The sequence below is a fragment of the Euprymna scolopes genome, chromosome 16 (genome assembly GCF_053919585.1).
Source record: "Euprymna scolopes isolate OS-2025 chromosome 16, ASM5391958v1, whole genome shotgun sequence".
In the NCBI taxonomy this organism is placed as follows: domain Eukaryota; kingdom Metazoa; phylum Mollusca; class Cephalopoda; order Sepiida; family Sepiolidae; genus Euprymna; species Euprymna scolopes.
Window position 1 is genome coordinate 98,906,750 of NC_136497.1, and position 27,020 is coordinate 98,933,769.

The 27,020-nt window shown below is 34.2% G+C and overlaps 1 protein-coding gene across 1 annotated transcript in view; it reads left to right on the plus strand.

Annotated features, from left to right (window-relative positions):
• The window catches only part of LOC145296024 (bone morphogenetic protein 7-like), a 70,106-nt gene that overhangs the window by 26,204 nt on the left and 16,882 nt on the right, over positions 1-27,020 (plus strand). The window contains exon 2 of the mRNA XM_080142064.1: positions 18,122-18,305. Coding sequence (XP_079998190.1) covers positions 18,122-18,305 — 184 coding nt within the window. The remainder of the gene's footprint in view (positions 1-18,121; positions 18,306-27,020) is intronic.

Here is a 27,020-nt window from a genome sequence, read left to right on the forward strand (position 1 = left end):
TTTATCTGATGCTGACGAGATTACCTCAGATCCATTGATGATAGTTGGGATAGAGCACACGCTTCTGTTCAGGATTCTGTTTGCTATTTGCCAAAACTGGACTTGACGGACTGAGCATACAACTCTCTTGCATTCTTTATTACTTTCTTACAATGATTGCTGGCAGTCCTGAAAGCGGCTTTAGTTTCCATACATCTATTACGTTGGAAGCAGTGGAAAAAGTGATTTCTGTGCGCAATGGCAGCAGCACATTCTGTAGAGAACCATAGCTGGCTGTTAGGTTTTTGCTGGAACTTTTTTGAGGGTATGAAACGGTCTATACCTACAATTAACCATTCCGTCAGGTCTAATACTATAGAGGACACATCCTTTTTAAACATAGAACGCAGAGGTAGATCCGATTATAAATGTACGAAAGCTATCCCAGTCAGCCTTAGTGTATCAATATACTGTATGATGGAGAGGTACGTCTGGGGACTTATTACATTTCATTTTTATCTTAATTGATACAACAGAGTGGTTGGAAGATCCAAGAGGAGACAGAACAGAAACTGGGCATAGTTCAGGGCAAGTTGTGAGAAAAAGGTCTAGTAGACTCGCATACTGGCCGTCATTGTCGGGCACACGGGTGGGTTCATGAGCAATCTGAGTGAGGTCATAATCAATGGAGAAATGACAGAACCTCCCCTCATCATCGGTCTTGTTTGAGTGGGTCAACCATTCGACGTTGTGAACATTGAAGTCTCCACATACGTGAATGTTAGCTGAAGGATAAGCAGATAAGACTTGGTCAATTTTCTCAGATATGCTTTTAAAGATAGTAACTCCGCTGTTGTGGGGGCGATAGAGAATAAATATAAATGCAGTAGTGTGAGCTAATGCAACCCGGAAACACATATAGGGTAAGATAGGATCGTCTCTGGAGATGTCCCTACCACATGGAAAGCCATCTTTAATATAGGCACATATTCCATGCGCATGGCGATCTTGGGTGTTAAATTTAGAAGTAAGTTTGAGTATCCTTTAATTGCGAACTCTTCTAGGGAAATAGCCTGTCCAATGCCAGTTTCACTTAAAAATAAAAGGTCTGGTTTAGTCTCTTGTAATTGAGTTTCAACCTCTGGAAGGTTAGAACGTAGACCCCTGATGTTGGAGAAGGAGACCTGGTAGTAGGGGTCTACACTGGAAGTTGGAGAACCGGGTTTAAATCGTGTATTTTTTCTTGAAACTTGTCATGAGGGAATTTTGGAATTTGTGGACTAGGTCGTCAGATTTGCTTAGAGCAGGACAGAGAGGAAACTAGGAGAGAAAAAGAAATGAAGAATTTTTTCTTTTTCTTTTTTTTTTTTTTTTGAACATAAGGTAAAGCCGTAACAATTACCCATTAATATGGCATCGAGAGGCCCCACCAGAAGCTACTGCATGGTCCAGAATCCATTCACCAAATGGCAATACAGCAGTCCTAGTACTTTGCACCTGCTGATAGGACAGCCTCCTTAGTGGTTAATCCAAGGTTCGTGTCTCTGACTATCAGGCGGATAACGTCAGCCCAGATAAAATGTTTACCTCCAGCACCCTTACTAGTGACATGGCTACAAGGATAGACATAGAAACAGAAAATTTCCGCCATCTCTGCCAACTGTTCACGCAAAATACTGCTAACCTACAAAACAGCTTTTTCTTCTCCCTTTGTCAGAAAAATCACTCCTTAAAAAATGAGGACTGAGGGACAAATAAAGAGAAGCGAGAGTAACTGGAGCTGACGATAACTCATCCATAATGCGTTTTCTACTCTCCATTAAAAAAAAAAAAATAATAATAATTAAGTATTCTACTTAATAAAAGTCCAACGGACGTGTTTAAAGGAAAGTCTGGTGATAAATTGCCCTTTCACAAACTAAAAATGAATACAATTACCTAATCTATTTTTGCAATCAAGTTGGTAGATAAATAAACATTTATGGACGAGAAAAAGTCTAGCATTTAATAAAATAGAAATACATAAATTAAATACTGAAATAAAATGTAGTTATTAATATTTGAATCTAAAGATAAAAAGTATGATTAATAAAGTCACTTATCTCAAAAAAACACTTCCATCTCCAAAATGCAAACTGTAGAAAAGAATTTAAGTTTTAATAACATCGCGTCCAAAAGACTTTTTTTTTTTTTTTTTTTAAATTAACCGTTAAAAGAAAAGTGTGATCTTATTCTGGACTTTAGCTAGTCACGTTTTAAGAAACTTGCGATATAAAAGAAAAGCTAAGGTGGGGGGGGGGGGGTTCTTCCGAAAGTTAGTTGGTGATGTTATAAGTAATTGTGAGATAAAATGAAAGCAGGATTAAGGGGTGGGGACTGAAAGAATAATATAATGGATTGCGTTTATGCAATATTTAATAAAACAGAAATACATAAATTAAATACTGAAATAAAATGTAGTTATTAATATTTTAATCTAAAGATAAAAAGTGTGATTAATATAGAAGTCACTTATCTCGAAAAAACACTTCCGTCTCCAAAATGCAAACTGTAGAAAAGAATTTAAGTTTTAATAACATCAGCGTTCAAAAGACTTTTTTTCTTTTTTTTTTTTTTTAATTAACCGTTAAAAGAAAAGCGTTATCTTTTTCTAATAAAGACAAATATTGGTTGTGTATTTCTCTATTATATAAATCAGATGCTAATCTGAATAGCTCAGCTCATTTAAAAAGGCCCATTTTGGGGTTGAAATAAATTTATGAGATTGGATTGTTTGTGTTGTATTCTTTTTTTTTTTTTTTTTTTTACCACTTCATATATATATATATTAGCAAAAGTACCCGTCGTTGACTGGGTTCAAAAACAGCCTACAGAAAATGGACTCTGATTTATCGAAGTATACTTACGCAGATAGATATGAAAAGTCTTTATTAAAGTTTGTGCCTATTTCCATTCTATGGCGGCCAGGCGCAAATTCAGACCCCCACAATTTTATTATACCATCCCTACTTATCAAAGTATTCTTATGTACATCTATATCAAAAATACTTGTAAACGTTTTTTTTTTTTTTTTTTTTTATTTCCATACTTTGTGGACCAGGCACGAACGCAGACCCCCATAATTTTAATGAACCACCGTTCTGCCAAATCAAACATACCCATTCCTGTGTCTCAATACATCTTCTATCATTATATGTAATCAGTTTTTAAAATAGTCAACCATATAGGAGCCTATTTGTGACAAGACACACACACACGCACACACCCACACAGACGTTCAGCTTTATATTATAGATATATGTATGTATATATGTATATATATCTATAATATAAAGCTGAAGTGAAATTGTGTGTGTGTGTGTACATTTCCCTACCAAAGTACTCTGCCAATTTTCGGTCTATAGACTCAAGATTTTGGAAAATCTTTTTAATCGGTTTTCGGGCAGAAATTTGGCTGTCAAAGTTTAACAATTTGATCTTTGAAAACTCTACCAAACTCCTCCGCCAATTTTGGGTCTAAACACTTGAAATTTTAAATGTAGGTTACTTAGACACGAGTCAAACTTTTTAATTTGATTTGGGACCAAAACAATGAATGTTCAGTGGTCAAAATTGAGGTCAAAGTTAAACAAATTTGAAATTTTACATAAAGCGTATTCATAGATAGGGCAAGCTTTTTAATTGGTTTGGGTCGAAAATTTGAGCTGTCAAGGGTCTCAAAGTTTAAAAGATTTTAACTTTGCAGTCTCTAGCAAACTACTCAGCCAATTTTTGGTCTAAACATTTGAAACTTTACATAACGGGCATTCAGACATGCAGCAAACATTTTAATCAGTTTTGGGGCGAAAATGTCACTGCTAAAAAGTCAAAGTTGAAAGAGTTGGCATTTGCAGATTCTACCAAACTCCTCCGCCAAATTGAGGTCTAAACACTTGAAATTTTAGATGTAGGTAACTTGTACATGGGTAAAACTTTTATTTTGATTTGAGACCAAAACAAATGTTAAGGGGTTAAAAGTGGGGTTAAATTAAACAAAATTACCTCTGCAGTCTCCACCAAATTACTCAGACAATTTCTGGTTTAAACATTTGAAATTTTACATAAAGCGCATTCAGGCATAGGGAAAGTTATGAACAGTACATAGGGCCTGAGCAAAGCCAGGCTGGACTGCTAGTATATATATATATATATATATATATATGTGTGTGTGTGTAAGTAAATGTTTGCTTCTTGGTACTGTTAGAGTGCAATGAATCGGCAGGGGCTAAGTGGTTAAAACCTGGGTATTCAAAGGTCATATCCAGTTTGTTTTACTGAAACACATTCATGAAACCCACAGCTGACTGTGGGTCTCATCCCCTTTAGAGAAGGTAAATAAAATAAATGCTTTCAACTTCTCTTTAAGAATATATTGAATTTGCTTTATACTGGTAGCATTTAAAAGGCAATGTTGAGTCTGTAAACAATGCTGATATGATACATGTTATTTTATATAACATATTGCTTATAATTTTATCAGTTTATTTCCCTTTAATCAGGGTTCTGACGTTTTCTGACAGCCTGTAATCTCGGTCTCCAAACTTGGCAGTTTTGAGGATTGTGTGTGAACATTTTTATTTTTGTAATGTACTTCCTTCCCTCTTAGGAGTGGGTATTTATTTGCTCCCCCACCGAGCAAATTAGGCACAAGGCCAATTTTTAATGTGAGGAGTGAAGGGAGGGGGAAGGGAAAAATGGGACCAACTCCCGAGAGGTGGGAAATGGGAGCTGGTTAAAGGTCAGGTATGTGGGGTTGCCCCCACATCTGGTCTTTGCTTGCAGTATCTGTTCTGACAGATACTACACTTTTATCTTGTCGCCCCGGGCCCTGGAGTTCCCTTTTTATTGCTATTTTATGAACCGTACACTTTATTATTGAGTAACAATTTTTACTTTGCCTTTGGCAAGTATTTTCACTTTCTGGCTCCCATCAACAATTCACTCCTTTTTCCTCTTTTAGCCATTATGATGATGATGATGATAGTACCAACAATAAACACCCAGTGTTTGAAGAAATTTTCTCCACTTTGTCTCTGCTTTGTTTTGTTTTTTTAGTTTTTAAATTTCTTAGCTTTTCTTCATTTTATGTATTATTTGGGTGTAACTGTTCTTCATGGGATCTTTTTTTTTTTTTTTTTTTTTTCACTACTCAGCTGTCACACCGCTTTTTCTTTCCTGTTTCTTTTCAGCAGTTAAATCCTTTGTCAGATGACTTTTTCTTATTTTTAAGTTGCTGGAAAATATAAAAAGCCCTCTGTCCAATTTCTGAATTGATTAAAATATCAATTTCTACTTTTTAAAGATTCACAGAATGGGAGTTTTTTTGTTTTTTTTTTACATAGCAATCACCACTTGTCAAGGCCAAGAGACCACTCGAGGAGAAGAGTTAAAGAGTGTACAGGAGAAATTGGACAATATAGTAATCTTTAGTAATGGAAATTCGGTAAATTTGTTAAGTTATATTGAACGGCTCATTAAAAACTTGTTTACGTTAGACTTGAAGACAACCATATTGTAGTCAGCTGGAAAGCAGGATAACAGAAGACAGTTTCATAGGCATGCAGTTCTAAGAAAGAAGCTTTGCTCATGGAATCTACGTTTAGATAAAGAGTGGGGGGAAATTAATGATAGTGTTTTCTGCTAGACAGGTGTTTCTTGTGAAAGTTTAGCGAGGAGGGACCATGGATTGGAGCTCAGTCGAACACTTTCCATGAAAATAATGATAAAGCAAACTCGCAACATCTCTTCTGTGAGAAAGAGGTTACAGGGAAGAGAAAAGGGCATCCCCTACAAGGCTACGAAGTCTATTTTGAACTCTGTCAAGGTGGGATAAGTCCTTTCTAGCAGCTCCTACCCAAATGTGGCAACAGTACTCCATTCTTGGACGTACCTGGCTCTTATATAGATAGAGAATTGCATCAGCAGTGAGATATCTACTGGATCGATAGAAAGATCCCACCATTTTTCCAGCAGTCTTGGCAATAGATTTAATGTATGTGTTTCATTTAAGATCAGGAGTAAAGGTCAAGCCCAGAAGCTTGTCAAAACATGAGCCTCCCCAGGACGAGAGCCATTCATTTCAAACGATGCCAGATGGGGATCAGAGCGTTGATGATGTAAAGATAAAAGCTTGGTTTTAGATACATTAAAAGTAACAAGCCACCTCTTTCCCCATTGTAAGTTGGCCTCTCTTAGGTAATTGAACTCATTGTTGTCCATCTGTTATGTTTACCAATGAAATTGAAACTGGCAATCACTCGTCTCAACATTGTCAATGGATAGTTGTGCTTGATTGGCCCTCTTTTCGGATTCAATGAATTTATTGAAAGGAACTGACTTTGGTGAAAGTTGTTAAAAGTCAAATCGTACTGTTATTAATAAATATATATTTCATCTCGGTAAAGCAGAAGATTTTCTTATTAAAGTGTACATACCTTTATTAAGCTTTCATCTCCATAATGCTTCTCTTTTCTCCATTAGTAATCTGATTGGTTTGGAATGGTCAATTTTATCTTAATAAATTGAAATGGACTTCTCACTTTCACCCCAACTGTCCAAACTTTTGAGAGTATTCTTTTGATACTTGCAAAGAAATGTTTTCTTTAGTCAAAATATCTTCATCCTTTATAAACCATTTTAAAATGCAATTAGTAAAATTTAGGAACTCTTCTGTAGAATTCTAAAATGTGATTATTGTACAGAACTGCTCAAAGTCATGTTTGACTTAAAAATGCATTTAGTCACAGCTTAATTGTTATATTAGGAGTACATCAGATTATATACCTCGTTTGTTGTTTTTCACTTGTCTTAGAACTGTCGTCCAGGAAATTTTGTATGGATTGTCCAGAAGAGATGTTCTATGCTAATAATTTAGTACTTGCAAATGAAACTTGAAGAAAAAAAAAATTCAAAAAGAGGGATAAATAAACTTGACCAGAATAGATAAGTTTGGAAGTGTCTAAACGTCATTCAACACATGGTAGCATGCAAAATGGACGTTAAATTGAAAATCATGATCATTGTCATATTTGGTTTAACATCCGTTTTACATACTCACATGCACTGAACGGCTTTAAGAAACTGTCTCCCAAACTAGTCTATTCCTGGCTAAGTTTTTAATATTTCTTGCAGGTTCATTTCTGTTTTCTTTTTCTCTGAACCTGTTACCTTTTTTAATGTTCTACATTTGCTAACCTCAGTACTCGTATCCAGTCTTTCAACCCGGCCATGTTATCAAAGTCTCCTGTTCTGCACACATCTCTCTATACTGTCCAGATTTACTTTCTCTGAAATCATCAGGACTAAGCGAGTCTTTAAGACTCGCATTATATGTTTATTGCGTCATTCTCATATCATTTCTCTCCATGCAATGCATGTCATTAACCTTCACTGGCCAAGTTTCACTTCCATGCATCATCACACTGCATGTACATGCCTGATAGACTCTTCCCTTCGTTGACTATGGTAATGCTTGGCTGGTTAGTAATCATGATGAATGTTGAACTTCAAAACAAACAAAATCTTGGTCATTTTTATCATTTAGAGGCGGATAACTCATAACATCCTGTGTCCAAATAAGAATGTGGAAATTATCACATTAATTACTAGTTATTTCAAGAAATATAACAATCAAAACAAGGAAATGTACATCTCTTATATGGGCGCAGTGTTTTGTAAGTCTCCAACAAAAAAGAACACACCTAATTGAATTGTCTTTTTTCCAACATGTGATTTCAGTTTATGGAAAATAAAATTCACGCTTTAAGCAACTTCATTTTATTCTCATTTGTTCACTGAATCATGACAAAATTATAAGATTTCAACACTTTCTTACATATTCCTTGTGATAATCATCTGGGAATTTACATTTTTTTTTTTTTTTTTTTTTTTTTCTTCAAGGATTCTGTGTACATCTGACATGCCATGTCGGTTTCCCTTATGGTTGGAAACTGTCACATTTTTGGCTAAACACAAAATGTATCTATTATGACATTACACTGCATTTTTTTCTGTCTTCGGTTAGTAAAGAAGAAATTATTCTAGACTGATACCTTTTTAAGTTTTGTTCCAATCCAAAGTGCCTTTTTTAGGGATCTAGATTGTCCCCACATTAAAAACTAACCTTGCATCTGTCCTTGTGAGGAGGAACATAGATATAACCCGTTAAGGCGTCCAACTTATGATGTACTTTATTCTGTTAATTTATCTGACACTAAATCATCAGATTACACGGTTCATATATTGAATTATCTCGTCTAGATATATCATGATGATAGTTAAAAAAAAATGCCTGTTCCCTCTGCTACTAACGTATCTGTATTATTTGGGTTATTTCTTGGGAATTTGCATGGAATTTCAAACGTAACCATTTAGTCAGTCCGCGGGATACCATCCTCTTGTTCCATCAGCCACAACTAGAGAGAAGTCCTAAGTTGTTCGCAATTGTATTTTCAGTGTCACCTGCAGTGAAGATTGAACCTTCAGAACAACTGAATTTTACTAAGTACTTTATCGACTGGTCTGCAAGATTCCTGAGTTCAACAAAATGGTTAGAGATTACATTGACTGAAACTTGTGCAAATAATAAAAATAAGAACAATCCGATTAATATGTCTCTTTATCTCCTAACTAACCCCATTACGTGTGACCCTTACAAAATCAAAGTAGGTATTTCAAACCAAAATTTTATTTTCAGTTGTATCTAAAAACTTTTAATGTGGACATACAGATCTTCGCAAAGTATACATAGTGATATCAAATTTATTTTGGTAACACAAGTAATTACCAAATTGTGATTGTTCAGTTTGTTGGCAGTTAGAAAATTTGCTATTTTGTATACTACTGGTCCAAAAGTCAGCTGTGTGGCACACTCTACTGACAGATTATCCTGGAAAACTCTGGTATCCTAAAGACTTCCTCTGGGTGAGGAAAGATACAGCGACCAGGAAACAGAAAAGACACAAAAGGAAAACTGCCCAACTCCCAACTGTTGTTCTACTCAGCACACCTACTTCTACTTGTGACATCTTCAGCCGACTGTGCAAATCGAAGATCAACCTAATTCAGCCACCGTTGACAGTGCCCCTCCATAGTCTCAAAGACTGAAGGATGCTCTAACCTATCTCAAAAAGCCAATTTTCACTAAAAATACAGGCTTTAGATAAGTGAAAAATACTTACAAATGTATCATGTCATTTTATGGTAAATGAAAATGTATCAGGATGGAAGCAATAATTATTAGATTAAGCCAATCTAAACAATTGCAATTTAGACAAAAAAAAAAAAACATGCAAAAATGATGTGGAAAAACAACTTTGACTTTTCTCTAAAATTTATTTCAACTTATATCAAATCTGCTGCAAAGGTCACTGGAAAAATGATTACATCATTGTACGACTCCAGAAGGTATTACACTCCAGACACAAGCCTCTACCTGTACAAGAGCTAAATATGTTCTAAAATGGCGTACTCTTGCCACATCTGGACAGGAAATGGTCAGAGCACCTTATCCTGCTTTGACAGTGTTCAAATCTAACACCGAAACTTAGTAGGTGATGCCTTTTATCCTTCCTGCAACCTCTTTCCCACAGAAGAAACATTGTTAGCCTGTCTCTACTCTATCATTAGTTTATGGCAAGTGCTTGTTTGAGCATCGTCTGCCTCTGTCAAACTTTCACGAAAAGTACTCCTCTAGCTACAACCATTGCCAACAATTTCTTCCACTCACTATCTGTGTTTAAATCTAAATGCAAGTTCTATAAACAAAGCTTATTTCCTTGAACTACCTGCCTGTGAAACTTTGTTCCATTAGCCTGCTTTCCAGCTGACTACAATATTGTAGCCTTAAAGTCCAATGTAAACAAGTTCTTGTTGAGCTGTCTTCTTAAATAATCAAATTTTACCCAATTTCCTCCACTAATGATTACTTTGCTGTCTCAGTGACTACCATACACCCATTAACCCTTATCCTCAAGTGATCTTTGAGCCTTGATAAGTGATGAATCTTTTACAAAAAAACAACAAACGACCAACCAATATGATTTATTTATTGCAAGATATATATATATTTTTAGTAGTAAATCATCATATATATATATGTGACAACAAGTCTATATTCCAAAACATTGTCCATCTTTCCATTTACTTCTTTCAGCATATTAAAATGTTCAATTCTTGACAGCACCTACTTCATAGTGCAGAACCATTCACAAAAGTGGTTGGTCGCGTTCAATGCTGCCAAGACTAAACTAGTTTCATTCAATAATTACAAGAAACCCTCTCTACCACCCATAGCAATGGCCAACGACTCTTTATCTGAGAGTCCATCTTTCAAACTCCTTGGCCTAACGTTCACAGGAAACATGAGTTGGAACAATTACATTGAAGGCATTGCCAGGGCCGCTGCAAGAAAGGTAGGCTCTCTCTACTGTGCTAGAAAACTACTAACACCCGAAAGTATCCTGTACCTCTATAAGGCCACCATTCGCCCATGTATGGAGTATTGCTGCCACATCTGGGCTGGTGCATCTGCTACTAGTCTCTCGCTCCTTGACAAGGTTCAAAAGAGAATCGCAAACCTGATAGGCCCTGAACTGGCATCTAAGCTTCAGCCTCTGTCCCATCGACGAAATGTTGCATCCCTCTGCCTTTTCTACAAGTATTTTAGTGGTGAATGCTCTGACGAACTGCAATCACTTGTGCCCCCACGACGCGAGCACCCTCGACAAACCCGACAGGCTACTAGATCTCACCCCCACACTGTAGAGATCCCTAGATGTAAAAGATCTTTTTACTCCAATAGTTTCTTCCCCAGAACCGCAAGACTCTGGAATTCCATTCCAGGTCCCTGCTTCCCCAACAGTACTGACGTGCAGAAGTTCAAGTGTAACGTGAACCGACACCTTGCTGCCCAAATCCCTACATAGTACCCCAGTAGTTGTTTCCCCTGATAGTAGCCCCCTACACCAAAGTGGCAATTTGCCTTGTTTGGGGTGAAAATGTAATAAAAAAAAAAAAATATATATATATATAATTATGTCAATTTTTAAATTTTTTCCGTCCTGACTCATCAGAAGAATAAGAACTCATCAGTTTTAAAAGAAAATAAAAATATGGGCATGATTACATAAATACGAAAAAATCAGAAGAGTAGTTGCAATTGTGTTTTGTGATATTTATGCCATATATATATATATATATATATATATATATATATGATGATTGCAACGTCTTGTCAGACAAGTGCCACTCCCTCTGACACTGAAAGTTCATGAGCCTGAAAATGACTTGCGAATTCACATGCTCAAGCAGACATGACACTGAAGACGGTCATGTGTATACATACATATATATACACGCACACATACATATGACACAAACATACATACATACATACACAATACATAATACGCACACATACATATACATACACATGTGCAAACATACACAAGACGGCCATTGGCATGCATACATATAAATATATACACGCATACATACATATATACATATCTATAAACATATGCACATACATATCTATATATATATACACACAATGCATAATACACATACATACATATACATGCCCACATGCATACATACACATACATATACATCCATATATGCACACACATATACAAATACATACACATACTTACACATACGCACATATATATACATACACTTACATATATATGCATTCATACACATACACACACACATGCACATATACGCAAACATGTGCATATATACACACACATGCATACAAACATATATAAATGTATATATATATACACACACAAACATATATACACATATACATACACATGTACATATATATATATATACATAGATACATGCATATATACATATGATAACAGATCAATTGTTACATGCATCCAGCATTTCAGGCCTACACACGTCACAGCTTTTTTTATCGCCACAGGACTATTTTTTTTTTTTTTATAAACAAATGCCTGAGGGAGTATCTATACAAAGATGATGTTACAGAGTTTTAGCTTTGTACGACAGCTAAATCTCTCTCTCGATTCAAAATGTTGACGTCCAACAACAAGCAAGAGCAAGATAGCCAGCAAGAAGTCGAACTGCAGAACTGGTCTCCCGCTTTATGGTTATTTTAAATCAGAGATTAGCTTCTCCTAGAGGGGTTGCCTTCGCCACGGCTTACAAGAGCCCTCTCCACCCCACACACACACATGGAAATAAACACATGCATACACACAGATGTATGCCAACATACATATGCATGTGCACACACATGCAAACATACACACGTAGAAGCACACATATACGCATATACATACACATGCATATACATACGTACACATAATACACATGAAGGAACATTCCAAAAGTCATAAATACTCAATGATCAGGACGACGATGATTGTGATGGGCACGATTAAATGAGTTTGACAAAAAAAAAAAAAGCACGGATTTCCATCTTGTTCTTATTTTTACATAAAAAGTTTGTCTATAAGACTAACACTTCTGTGGTAGATAATGATGATGTGGACAAATTCACACATTATTTCACAAATAAAATCGACGTCTGAATCAAACGTAAACACAATCTAACTGACATGTATTAAAGATGCTTACACTTATATATATATATATATATATATATATATATATATAGGCACACAATAACATGCATATTAGATTGAAAAATATAAAAAAAAATAACCCAACTCCGAAAATAGTAACCTAACTTGAAGTAACCTGAAAAAATAAATGACAAGAAAAAGAATTGTACATTTATAAATGAAAAATATTAAATTTTGTTTGAAAAAAAAATTGAATTTTTATTTACTCATTTTTATACACTAAACTGGCTATTTTGTGATATGTAATCAAAGGTAAATGCCATTAAGATTAAACACCTGATTGTTTTTAATGCCAGTCTGATATATTTTGCCTCTTAAAAACACTTTTATAGTCTCTAAAGAAACTGAGATTTGGGAATCCTCATAACATCACTTATGGTAATTCCATAAATGATGTTTCTGGCCAAAGGAGAAGAATTGCTGTTTTTTTTTTTTTTTTTTTTTTATCCATCTAACACTTATTCTGTGCTAGTTCTTGACCTTGAATTAGTTGGGGTTTTTTTTTTTGTTTTTTTTTGTTTTTAAGCTCCTTTCATCAAGTGGCTTCATGCCTTGTTTGGAACGACCCCCTCGCCCCACCCAAATGACCTGTTTTCACAAAAATCAGTGGTATCTGAATTTCACAAAGGGCTTCCACGCCCTTTTGCCACTTTTATATTAAACTACATCTAAACCAAATTTAGACTTTTACATCTATCAGTTGAGTTCTTTGAGTTCAAAAATTCATAATGATCGGTTAATTAGTTTAGGCATGAATACTATATATAGAATTATATAAACGTTTGCACATGCTTTAACTTTATAAATAGATATTTTCAAACAAAACAAGCAAAAAGAAATAGGAAATGACATGTAGTATGAGATGTATTTGTTTCATTGAATTCAAAATTATAAATAAATTCTGTGAAGATATTTCAGTTTGAGAATAAAGCCCGGATGTTAATATATTTTCAAAGAGACGTGAAAAAATTTCAACAAATGTTATAGGTTTATTTCAATCTTACAACATCAGTATTTTATTTATTTTTGGATTTCCCTGCCTCACTCCCAAATCTCCGGCTGCAATAGCTGCATACGTTTGCTGCATTATTTCTTTGATGATTATTGTCTACGTCTTTTGCCCCACACACCGTCACACACGAGTCTCGTTATTTTAATTACTCGCCTGTAGACTGCAGCATCCGTTTCTATATTTTTCTTTGATATACAAAAGAGTATTTTTGACACAATCAATTTTTCAACATGACTACCTTTGTTAAAAGATTCGCATTTTGTTTTTTTGCCATTTCTATGATTCCACTGCATTTTTTTATTCGTTCTCTATCCAATCTTGCTTGACCAAGTTTCAGGCTTCTTTCCCTCTCTTATTGATTTATTTTAACAGTCACTACATTCTTTTTCCTAAAACAGCCTTTCCTTTCTTCATACAAAATTATTAGGGCTGCCCAATATTACCCATATGTATATTTATATAAAGTTAGGCTTGCATGTATAGGATTTAGTTCTATACCGATTAATTTATTATGAATTCAGGAACACAGCTGCTGAGCGTATGGAGTGTGATTGTGAGCCATATTTAGTTTTATGCAAAGGTCACCAACTTTTTGTGAAAATTTAGATACCTTTAGTGAAATTTTTACAATATGTATTAAACTTCAATTAATATTCCCCAAATTTTGGTTTCTTTTAGAATATTTTAAAGAGTTTTTTAGGACATAACTTTTATTTAAAAATTCCAATATTTCAGATTAGCATTGAATTCATGATCTTTTAACCAAGATCTGCTAATTCCAGTCTCTTGAAGCGCCTTGAATTATGACATTTTCTAGAATTAAAATCGTAATCAACTTTAGTAATATTATATCTTGATTTTAATCTTTATAAGAGGACCTAAAGGTGATTTCAAAAATTATAGGAGCATGAAAAAGAATTTCCCAAACTACCTGGTAACTATACCCAGTGAACCAAGTGCAAGGGTGATTCAAACAATTGTACTTAAAAGGATGGTTAAAATTTGAAAAAATCTCTTCAATTGGAATATGAAATAGTGGGTGAATGCCTAGTATCCGGTAGGATGCCCCATCCCCAGCTTGAACAAAATAAAAAAAAAAATGCAAAACTTTTGTTTGGGAAATTAATTTGATCCATTCTTGATGGGTATTTTTAGTTTTATATAAAAAATAAATGATGGTTAAAAGCAAATTATCCAATCTTTAATCTTTTGTCTGAGAGTAAATATTAGCAAAGTGATGATTAAAGGTTATAATATTGGTAAGCCCTCAAAATGAGGAAAGTTTAGTTTGTGAAAAAAAAAGGTGGGTACAACTTATTTTATTTTTATTATTGTGGCACTTGTAAACATTAGATATGCAAGCCATGCAGTGGAATTACAGATAGATAAGGAGATAACCAGTTTGTGTATAATAAAAGTATAATGAAATCTGATGGGTTGAAAGTATATTTGGATAGTGATGCTATTGAGATTGTTCAGAGGTTTTGTTATCTTAGTGATACTATTGGACTTGATGCTGGTGTGATTAATAGTTAGAGTTGTAAGGTCAGAGAACCTCTGCCATTACTAATCAACAGTTTCCACAGTTGACCAAGAGAAGAGTCTATTGGGCATACATAATATGATGTATGGAAGTGAAACTTGACCAACTACATTTTTTAGACATGTGTTTAATGGAGAGAAACGATATGAGAATAATACGGTGGATGTGTAATGTGCATTTTAAAATTAAGCTTAGATCTCATGACCTCAGAAAACTAAATCTGGATAGTATAGGGAGAAGTGTGCAGAACAGGAGGCTTTGATGGTATGGTCACATTGACAGAAAGGATAAGAATTTCTTAGATGTAGAACAGTTGAGGTAGCAGTCAGTGGCAGGGTAGAGCAAACGAAAACATGAGAGGAAGTAATAAGGATCGATTTGAAAGAAAAAGGTGTAAATAAAGAAATAGTTTAGTTTTGAAATCAATTTCTAAAACGAACATTAAAACAAATGATTGTACAATTCTGCCATGAATTGAATAAAGTTTTTTCATAACATTTTTGCAAAATAGTGATTTTAAGAATAAAAAAAATAATCATAACAATAAATTGAAATAATAAACACACAATTCACCAAAACAAAGATACAATTATTTTAATAAATTAAAGTTATTTGCTTGAAGATTTGTTTAATGTATGTATATAAGAAATTTAAATTTATAGAAGGCAGAACAATGCAAAGGTGTGATGGAGAGAAATTAATAATACAAAGATAATTAACTTATGCTAAATATTAATATAAAAAATCTGCAAATAATATTGAGTAACAACACCTGTCTGATATTAATAAATTATGCATCTGAAACAAATTAATTTCTAATTTCTGTGAACCTGATTCATCTACAATAAAACTTACCATGCATATTTGAAAGTCAAACACGCTTGAAGGGAAGTCATCCCGAAATAGAGCATCATTGACACACCACCTGACCGTCTGACATAAGTAAGAACATACGACATATAAAATATTGTGTGTATATATATATATATATATATATATATATATATATATATATATATATATATAAACATGCATATATCTATACTCCTATAAATTTGAGTTTTTTGTGCATTGATATTTTTATTAAAAGCTCTCTTTTCTATTTATTTAAAAAGAAAATACAACTTTGTTATATATGGATCATGGAATTGGATTCATCTGCAAAATTTGCTCAACACACACCTCCAAACACCCGGGCAACGCTGGGCACCCAGGCTAGTATAATAATAAATACAAAATCTGCATTAATCAAAATATCATTTAAGCGTATTTTATGACCGGGCAATGCTGGGCGCCCTACTAGTGTGTGTGCGTATATATATATATATATATATATATATATATATATATATATATATACACACACGCACATGAATTGGATCAATAAAAGTGAAACTGCAACACCATTATATCTTAAATTGCGTCAGTTTACGTCTATTCGTCAGACCTCTACATTGTTCTGCCTTCTATAAACTTAATTTTTTTCTTATATACAATTATTTTAATTAGTTTTTTTATGAATATTTCCTTAATTTCTTTCGTTGTTAAATGTCTGGGCTTTGGGGCAGTTCTAGAAGTTAGAGATTTATGACCTGAAAACAACAGGTGTTTCTAACCTTGTCTTTTTATAAAGTTATTTTCCCAGAAAGTGAATTTCTACAGTTCTTTTGTCTCTCTTGGGAACTTGGCAACGGTGTTTTGGTTTTCTTTTTTACTTGAGTTTTCTTTTTCTTTTTTTTTTTTCTTAACCTAGGGTTGAGGTCGAGTTGATTTTCTTGTATTTGGTTGCCATTACAGCAATTTTTCTAATCACATGTGCTTTATTTTTATCCATAAACTCTTAAATCAGTTGAACATAACTAATTTCTCTGAAAGCTGTTAACTATGTATCTCAAACCAAAACTTTATATTCCTTATATCAAACAAGTTTAAATGAGGATACACAGATCTATTTTATTGCCATCGAAATCTGAAAATTTCCATTGTTCAATCAAATCGATTGATTGCTCTAGTCGGTGATACACTGTAGTGTACCAAAAGCTTCACGTGCCTCCCCACAGGCCACAATACATTGTAGTCTACATGGCATCAGAGAGAACCTACTGTTGATTTTATACATTTTTTTTTTTATTATAATGACTTGAATTAAAAATGCAAAAGTCAAGTATTGCAGTTCACTTGTACTCTAAACAGGCACATTAGTTTCAACTGCATGCATGTCTTATCAAAGAATTTACTGTTGGTTTTATATGCTGGGGCCCTTCTGCTTGTGCAATTGATAAAATCTCCAATTCACTTGTGATGGTAAGCTATATAAAGGCGTTAACCTTGGTTAAAATCAGACTGTTTGTTCTTTAATTCAATTTAAAAAATTTTTGATACTTATTAGAGGCATTTCAATACAAAATCTAAGAACAATGCCAAACACATAAAATACATGGATGAATTTTTTTTTTTTTTTTTTAATTCGGCTCAACTGTTTGGGAGTCGGTAAAGGACAAACTCACACATACACAAAGTGCCTTTTATATATAAGTAGAGATGGTATACTAAAGTTATTGACTTCATCCTGACCTCTGACCATATATATTGAAGGGAGAAATCGCTCTACTAAAAAAGAGGATTTGCCATGACGACTGAACCAAGAGTTTTATTTTGTTCAAGACTGCTTGAAGGACGATATAGTTGATGTTGCTAGATACCCAATATTTTTTTCTGTGAAGGCTAAGACTTAAAAAAAAAGATCCATGGAAGAGATAGGGAAGTTAGATGTCTTTTGTTTTATCGAAGATACTTTTTTGAGTTTATAAAATAAAAATTAAAAAAAATTTTCAATACTTAAAATTTTAATTTTGAACAAATTTGTTTTGTTATTTAAAAATTTTTTTTTTTTTTTTTTTTTTTTTTTTCTTGTTTCTGTAGTTCATAAAATCCACTTTCTGAGGCATGAACGAGATCGTACGTTTTTCTTTGATTTTGGTGAGGTGTCTCCACTTGAAACAGTAACTGGAGCTGAACTTCGACTTTACAAGACAAAACCCAGACATGGTCGAAGAACTTCCTATCGAATTGAAGTCTATATGATAAAACAAGGTCATGACTTGGAGTGAGTATTTTATTTTACCTTTTCTATAGAAAGTACTTTCTTTCAATCTTTATTATTGGCATTGACTCAGAATCAAATATGTTTAATATAATTAAAATATTTACGGCTTCATTTATTTTCATTATGCAATGTTAAGCATTTGAGCAAGCTGAGAATTTTAATTTTCTGCGATCCTGAAATAGTAATTTCGCAAGTAATAAAATAAGAAACTATACACACAAGGTGGAGAGTAACCTGAAATAAAGAAACTCTTAAGATAGGGGTTATATTCCCAAAATATTGCAATAGATCTTTGTCACATGTAATTCTAGTGACCAGAGAGATGTGGAAACAAGATTTATTATATAAAAAAATAAAAATGCTTATAAAAATCGCCTTGTCGTTCTAATATCTATCATATATATATATATATATATATATATATATATATATATATATTTTTTTTTTTTGTTTTTTGTTTTTGTTTGTTTTTGTGATATGGTTTGAATGAATTCAATTATTTATGAAAGTGTATTTTTACTTATATTTGAGTTGGGAATATTTTCCCTTTAACCAATTTGCTACCTCCCCACATGGGGAGTGGCATATATATTGGTTTTAAAAGTGGATAAATATATATTAAAAACACACACACACACACACATATATATATATAATGAAGTAAGGTATATTTATCATTCAAACACTACTGTGTTGAAAAAATAGTTAATTGTTAATTTTACTAATTTAGAACTGCGTTAAAGCTTCACCGCTCGCTCATTTTGCGCCCAAATTTCAAACAATTTTTACAGTTCATGTCACCTTCTCAGCTATATTTTGAAATAAAAATTTTCAATTTTCGTTCATTAAAACAAGTTACCATAGCAACTTTTCCAACATTGACGTTTTAGAAATGATTTCTTCTGATTGACTGTTGGTTACCATAGCAACTTCTTCATTGTCAGCATCTTCATAAATCATAGTGAGAATGTCACTCGCATGCCATCTTATTTGGATTATATACAGAGAAAGTTAACAAAAGTGAACACTAAGGACACTTCGTGAAAATTGAGGTACTTGCAAAAAAAAATTTTGTATTTCCAAAAAAGTGTTTTTTGAGGATTTTTTTTTTTTCTAGAAGTAATATGGCAAAACAATTTTCAAAAGATATGTTAGATTTTTTAAATTTAGCTAGTAAAAATAGGAATATAGATTATTCTTGTAATTTATATATAGACAAATATAAATTTCCATATATATATATATATATATATATATATATAATCTCCTTGTATAAAGTATGTCAAGCATAGTGAATAAAACTTTAGAATAGGATTTTTCATTCTACTTTTTTATGAGTGAAATAGTAAAATTATTATTTTTCTAACAATTTGTGTATAAGAGAAAAATGCAAGGATCCATGGCATAGTGGATAAAGTAAGTGGTAAAATTCAGTTGTAAGTTACACTCTTCTGGAGGTTGAAGATTCAGTCATCAGTGCATTCTAAAATACAATTTTGACTTATTTAAGACTTCTGCTCAGTGATGGCTGATGAAGTAAGGGCATACTACCTCTATGCATTAAATAAAAGGTTCAATTCCAAATTCTGTGCAGATTTCAGAGTTCGATAGGATTCACTTGAAGAATGTCGGAGGTTACATGACTGAAATAGGAAAATAACACTCAAGATGAGAACAGTAGTTCGAAGAATCCAAACGATATAAATGATCAATCCTCATCTAAAAAGTTCAGAAATGCTTTAGAAAATGATTCTGAGTATTCTTGTCGTGTTTTTAGTCAATTGACCATAAATTATTTAGTAAGTTTGTTCACCTTAATACTTGCTCGCTCATTACAGCCAGAAACTCCAATGCTAAGAAGTCAGTAACCTTCTTTAGAAGAGTCTTTCTCTTAATAAGGCCTTTCAGCTTTTTGCTTGTTCTAGCATCAAATGATAAAAACTACTGTTATGTGGCTAAATAATAACCTTTTACTAATCATGATTATAAAAGAAAGAATCCTTTTATTTAAAAATCAGACTAAAACATTTGCAGAATCCTTGAAAATCATTGATAACTAATGAGTGAATAGATATCTGTACGTAATAGATTCAATTATTTCAATCAATAATATTGCTGCCAATTTTGCAATCATTTGAAATTCTGGATTTTTATACAGCTATTACTTTTATATAATAACTAGCAGGGCTAAAATGTAACATATTACTATTATTAAGATTTCTCTCTTTCCTTTCCCCTCTCCCGACCCCCATCTTCTTTACTCTGCCCATTCCTCTCTCTGGCCCACTCGTACACATGCACACAAACAACTCTTTTTTTTTTTTAGGGGTTTCTCGAGGAATGAGTTAGCATAAGGGTAGTAATTTATTGATTAAAAACATCAGTTACTTCCTATTAGTTCATACATAAACTGGATTCTGCAAAATTGACCTCCTTTGATCAAATATGCTCCAGTTTAGGGTTACAGAATCAAAAAAAAATTAAAGGGCCGGTCAAGAAAATACCAACTTTATGGATATTTATTTTGTCCTTTTTATAGTTTTAGCTAAACATGCATACGCAGAGAGCTGTCCTTTATATAATAGACTACAAGAATAATTTTCCGAGGAGGATGAATAAAATTATATTTAATGATGATAATAAACCTTATATCTAGAAAAATTATTCTCATTTTGATAAAATCCATCGCATGATCTTGGTTCTAGGATGTCTCAAATTTATGGCTTAAGCCTGAGAGGTCTTAAGAAGAAATGAAAATACAAGGAATCTTTTGATTGTTTATTAAATTCAATGCAAATCTGATATATTCAAATTTTCATATAAGTGTGTGCATATTATACTCAGCTGCAAAGAAAGATTTCAGTAAGTTTTGTCAGATTTTGCTAAAGTTTTAGATTTATATCTGTAATTTATGTTAGGAAGACTGGCTTGATGTGCTGGGTTGGAGTTCTGTTTACCTCATCACTTTCAGAATTATCCTTGATGAAAAATGGATATCCATATATTTTCCCTCCAGCTATGGGTTAAATTAGATTCTCGATCCCTCATATGAACAACTATACAAAAAAATGCATGCTTATATAACGTCTTTCTATACTTTAACATTTTTGTTCAGTTGTTCTGGAGACTTAAGTAATGATGCTTTGAGAAAGGTGCTGTTGGGATTGTGCAACCTTTGTTTTGCTAAAGATTCTTCATGGAGACAAACCATTTTCAATGACATTAAACATTTTTTTTTTTTTTTCATTATCAAGAATGAAACCCCACCAAAGATATTTGACTTCTCCCTGTATTATTTGGAGACTGTTTATAAATGTCCTGAGGTATATAGATAAGTAGTAAGTTAGAAAAATATATCTGCCATGTATATTTTTCTAACTTACTACCTAGCTCTACCAATGTATTGAGCACTGTTGAACTAAATACTTAGTTTACGCATAAAATTATAAGGGATGTGGTTGAGTCTACTATTTATTTATTGTTGTAATTGTATATTTTATATAATTTTTTTTTAATTGTTAAATATGTTTAATATCTTAGTATCTGTATTAAATGTTATTTTGTTATAATTAAGTTAATAGGGACCTCCAGCGCGTGCCACAAATTTACTCTCTCCCCCTGTAACATGATCTAACTGTGATCTAATTTAATATTAAAACTTTTTTACTATTTAAAAGATGTTTAAAATATACTAGTAATTTCTTTTCAGCATATGAAAATGTGAGACCAAAATTGCGTTTACATAATCAATGCCTTAAAACAATGTTCCTATGTAGTGATCATTTTGAAAGCGTAAACATACCAATGTTAATAAATGTAGCAAAATCAACTAATGGTCAGATTTTTATGAACTTTTTTTTGTACACATTCATTTTTGAATTAACTTAGATTTTAAAAGCGGTTTTTGTTAAATATGTAAAGGGAAATATTTCATGTTATGAAAACTAAACAAAATAAATTTAGGTTCATAAAAATTGTAACATTTTATAAAGCTGAAGAGTTTAAATAATTAAAAAATATTTATTTATTTATATATATTTATATAGATATGAAAATGTGGGTGTAAGTACAACTCAACAAATTTTTGATATACAAACTTGAAATTTGGTACATAGGGTAGTCAGACATGCGGAAAACTTTTTAATCAGTTTTTATCTGAAAAGAAGACTGCTAAGGGGTCAAAATTAAAAAATTGGTATTTGGAAGGGTCATCAGATTTTTATCTGTTTGTCAACTGTGCATGCGCGAATTGTTCACCTGACAGCTTCCTTATGTTAAGAATAAGTAGGTATGAAAACGCTTTTTAAAGACGTGACAAGCTGACCTAATGGTTATCATACTTGACTCACTGTCTTTAGGTTTTGGTTTCGATCTCAGCTTGAGTATTTTTTTTTCTTTTTTTTTTTTGTTACAAGAAGTGAACTATGTAAAAGCCCTGATGCACGAGAGTCAACTAATTATGCATACAGATGTAGCTGTATAATCCAGACCCCGGGCAATACCGGGTATATCTGTTAGTATATCTATAAATATAAAAGCGAAAATTATGTATGTATGTGTGTTCGCTTTTTCTGTGTGTCTACAAAAGGCTTTTTTCAGAGAAGCGGTCGCTCGCTTCACAACTTTTTAAAACTTTTTATATCACATATAAATCGTAATATCTCACAGTTAACAATGAAGCTCGCCTGTCTATTTAATTTGCTCGATTTCGGGAAGATAAATATTCAACATTTGTCGCTCGCTGTGGGTTAGTCTTTTTGCTATAACATCTTGGGGGGGGGGGCGTTCAAGTAAATGAAATCCCGCAGTCAAACTTGACCTCATTAACTCATTAAAACGAGCACCTGCTAAATCCAAGTAATTAAATAAATTCAAACGTGTTTCCGTTAGCATCTCGCGGTGGGGCAATGGTTAACGTCGTACATTTTTTTTTTTTTTTTTTCACACTTTAATTTACAACTCTCAAGGATTCGGGTTCGATCCTCATACTTACTTTTTTTTTTTAACAACACCCCCCACCCGCGGAGTTTCCACACACACCTCCAAACACCCGGCCAACGCCAAGTACTTATACAGCTTACCTTGAAGTTGTGAATAAAAAATGTATATAAAATCAATATTATGTTTTAAAAAAAATCGTTTTTTTTTCTCAATATACAGTATAATTAGTTGAATTATAACAAAAAAAAACAATTCTAAAAAAATAATTTTTTTAAAGATTTAAATGATATTAAATTCCAGTATTCTGCGATATGAAGTTTTGAACATAGATTTCTGAGTAAGAGTTTCTACTTTAAAAAAAGTATTTTCATCTATTATATAAAGGGCAAAAGGATTTGTATGTCCATGAAAGGCTTTTTTACATCGGCTTCTGTTGTCTGTTAAATTCCAGGAGAAGTTTTCCCATACTTCCGAGATCATAATATCTCAGATTCGGAAACGGACACCTTTTCTTTCTATTTTTTTGATCGAGTTAAAATAAATTCCCACCGTGCCGTCATCTCGGGTGTTTGTTTGTCCTTTTTGTATAAATAAAGTGAAACTATTCCAACGCAAACGCCTGGCCTTCAGGCCCCCAACGTCAAATCTTATATAAATATATAAACACATGTTCTTAGATTAATGGTTTTTTTGTTTGCTTGATTTTTATTTCTGCCATCTGGATGCTGCTACAGAAATAATGTAAAACAAATGTAGTCATCTCATACTGAGTATTTAATCTTTTACTGTTTTTTTTTTATCCCTCTTCGTAAGAAATATTGCATAGTGAATTTCCTTTTCTTTATGAGAAGTGGGGAAAATATTTTCAGTATATTTTGAAATGGTGCAAGATTATAATTCTTAATTCATACCCATTCAGCTTGCATATTTACGAATAGAAATGGTATTTCAAATGTAAGTTTCATTGATTGAATAAAATAGTATTTCAAACTTGAAAAAAATATTCCACCCCAGATTTTAAACATGTTCAGATCTACAAAAAGAACTTCCGCTCATAGTAAGGTGATGATGCATTCGAAATAACCTTAAGAATAAGATCACTGGAATTTTAACAAAAAGCGATGACCCTTAAAAGAACTGCAGATTTTTTTTCCATGAAAAAGGGAGGGGGCATCTCATCACTTCCAAATGTTTCTACCTCTCTATTCTCTAAATTAGGTCAGCAGGTGATGTGCACCCAACATCAAAGGGAAGAGAAATGCAATCTTCCCATCCCCTCTTTCTCCTCTTCCTCTCACCTCCTACTGATTTACACAAAATCTATTGACAAGCAATTCTTTGATTTCAACTTACTCCCAACCTCCACCTGATTCTTCATATCCGCATATACTAGCATCTGTGAAAGAAGTCGTCTACCCCACCACCTCGTCAGTCTGTCATGCTTCAGCTTGGAATGGTATTTCCAATGCAGACAATGCAGTGGCCGCATCATCATCAGGATATCCGTTCTTCTTTTGAAGAAGAAATAAAAACTTTCTTTTAATTGATTTCCGATTGGCAGCATTCGCGGGCGGTGGCGGCAAAATCTGATCAGTTTACGCTTTTGATCTTTTCGAAATGTTTTTTTTTTTTTTGCCATTGCCGTAAGCCAATCTCACTGTGATCTCTCAGCTGAACATTAATAAGAAAAGATTTGTTAATCCAATTGCAAAAAGGTTTTTTCCCCTCTTCTTTTTCGATCTTTTCAAAATAATGCCCGCACTTCTTGCTCTAATTTTGTCTTGCATTGATTGTATATTACTCTCACTCTTTCCTCTCTTCCTCCCTCCTTCTTCTTTCTTCCTCCCTTCTTCTTTCTTCCTCCCTTCTTCCTTCCTTCCTCCCTTCTTCTTCCTTCCTCCCTTTCTTCTTCCCTCCTCCCTTCTCTCTCTCTCTCTCCCTCCTCCCTCCCTCTCTCTCCTCCCTTCCCTCCCTTCCTCTCTCTCTCCCTCCCTTCCTCTCTCTCTCCCTCCCTTCCTCCTCTCTCTCTCTCTCCCTTCCTCTCTCTCTCCCTTCCTCTCTCTCTCTCCCTTCCTTCCTCTCCTCTCCCTCCCTCCTCCTCCTTCTCCCTCCCTTCCTCTCTCCTCCCTTCCTCTCTCTCTCTCTCTCCTTTCCCTCTCTCTCTCTCTCCTTTCCTCTCTCTCTCTCTCCTTTCCTCTCTCTCTCTCTCCTTTCCTCTCTCTCTCTCTCCTTTCCTCTCTCCTCTCTCCTTTCCTCTCTCTCTCTCCTTTCCTCTCTCTCTCTCTCCCTTCTCTCTCTCTCTCTCCTTTCCTCTCTCTCTCTCCTTTCCTCTCTCCTTTCTCTCTCTCTCTTCTCTCTCCTTTCCCTCTCTCCTTTCCTCTCTCTCTCTCTCCTTTCCTCTCTCTCTCCTCTCTCTCCTTTCTCTCTCTCTCTCTCCTTTCCTCTCTCTCTCTCTCCTTTCCTCTCTCTCCTCTCCTTTCCTCTCTCTCTCTCCTTCCTCTCTCTCTCTCTCTCTCCCTTCCTCTCTCTCTCTCCCTTCCTCTCTCTCTCTCCCTTCCTCTCCTCTCTCTCTCTCTCCCTTCCTCTCTCTCTCTCCCTTCCTCTCTCTCTCTCTTCTCTCTCTCTCTCCCTTCCTCTCTCTCTCTCTCTCCCTTCCTCTCTCTCTCTCTCTCCTCTCTCTTTCTCTCTCTCTCCCTTCCTCTCTCTTTCTCTCTCCCTTCCTCTCTCTCTCTCCCTTCCTCTCTCTCTCCTCTCTCTCTCCCTTCCTCTCTCTCTCTCCCTTCCTCTCTCTCTCTCCCTTCCTCTCTCTCTCTCCCTTCCTCTCTCTCTCTCCCTTCCTCTCTCTCTCTCCCTTCCTCTCTTCTCTCCCTTCCCTCTCTCTCTCCCTTCCTCTCTCTCTCTCCCTCCCTCCCTCTCTCTCTCCCTCCCTTCCTCTCTTTCTCTCTCCCTCTCTCTCTCCCTCTCCCTTCATCTCCCCCCTCCATCTGTTTCTCTTTCTCTCCCTACCTCTCTTCTCTCCCTACTTTCTCCTCCCTCTCCCTACTTTCTCCTCCCTCTCTATATCTCTTTCTCCCTCATCCTTACTTTCTTCTTTCTTTTATTGTTTTTCCTCTCCTTTTCTCTCTCTTTATTTTATTTTTTTCCCTATATCTCATTTTTCTCTCTCTTTTTTTCTCTCTTTTTTTCTCTTTCTTTCTCTTTCTGACCCTGCCTGTGAGTTATCAGAATACAATGATTGCTCCTTTGCAGAGTTGGTCCGTCAATGCAGCCACCTGTTGGTGACTTTTGATGTCTTTGGCCCTTAGTTAGACAGGTGGTTGGAGAAGCTCGACCTGATAAACTGACTGGTTATGTCGGATGTTCCAGATCTACAAAATCTGAATTAGGACAATGGCTGTAAGACCAATCTTGCTAAGAAATGATGCATACCCCTTTCTGTCCCTGGGTGAGTAATTATGTTGGGAATGAAATCTAAACTGTCAATTATGAGCATGAGTGTGTTGGCTGTCTAGTTCTGATGTGACTAGGTGAATGAGTTTTCTACTAGGAAAACCCTCTCATGGGGGTTGAGATGGATGAAGAGCATAACTAATGAAATTCAAAATTCTACATATGGTACCTGACAATAAACTAGCACAGATAAAGTTATGAAATTATGCAAAATCCACATCTGAACACTGATACTTGAACAGATTCAGATAGTGAAACAGAAGAAGCAACCAATTACTATCCAACATACATAGTTCTTGAGTCCATGGATGGCAAACTCATCAC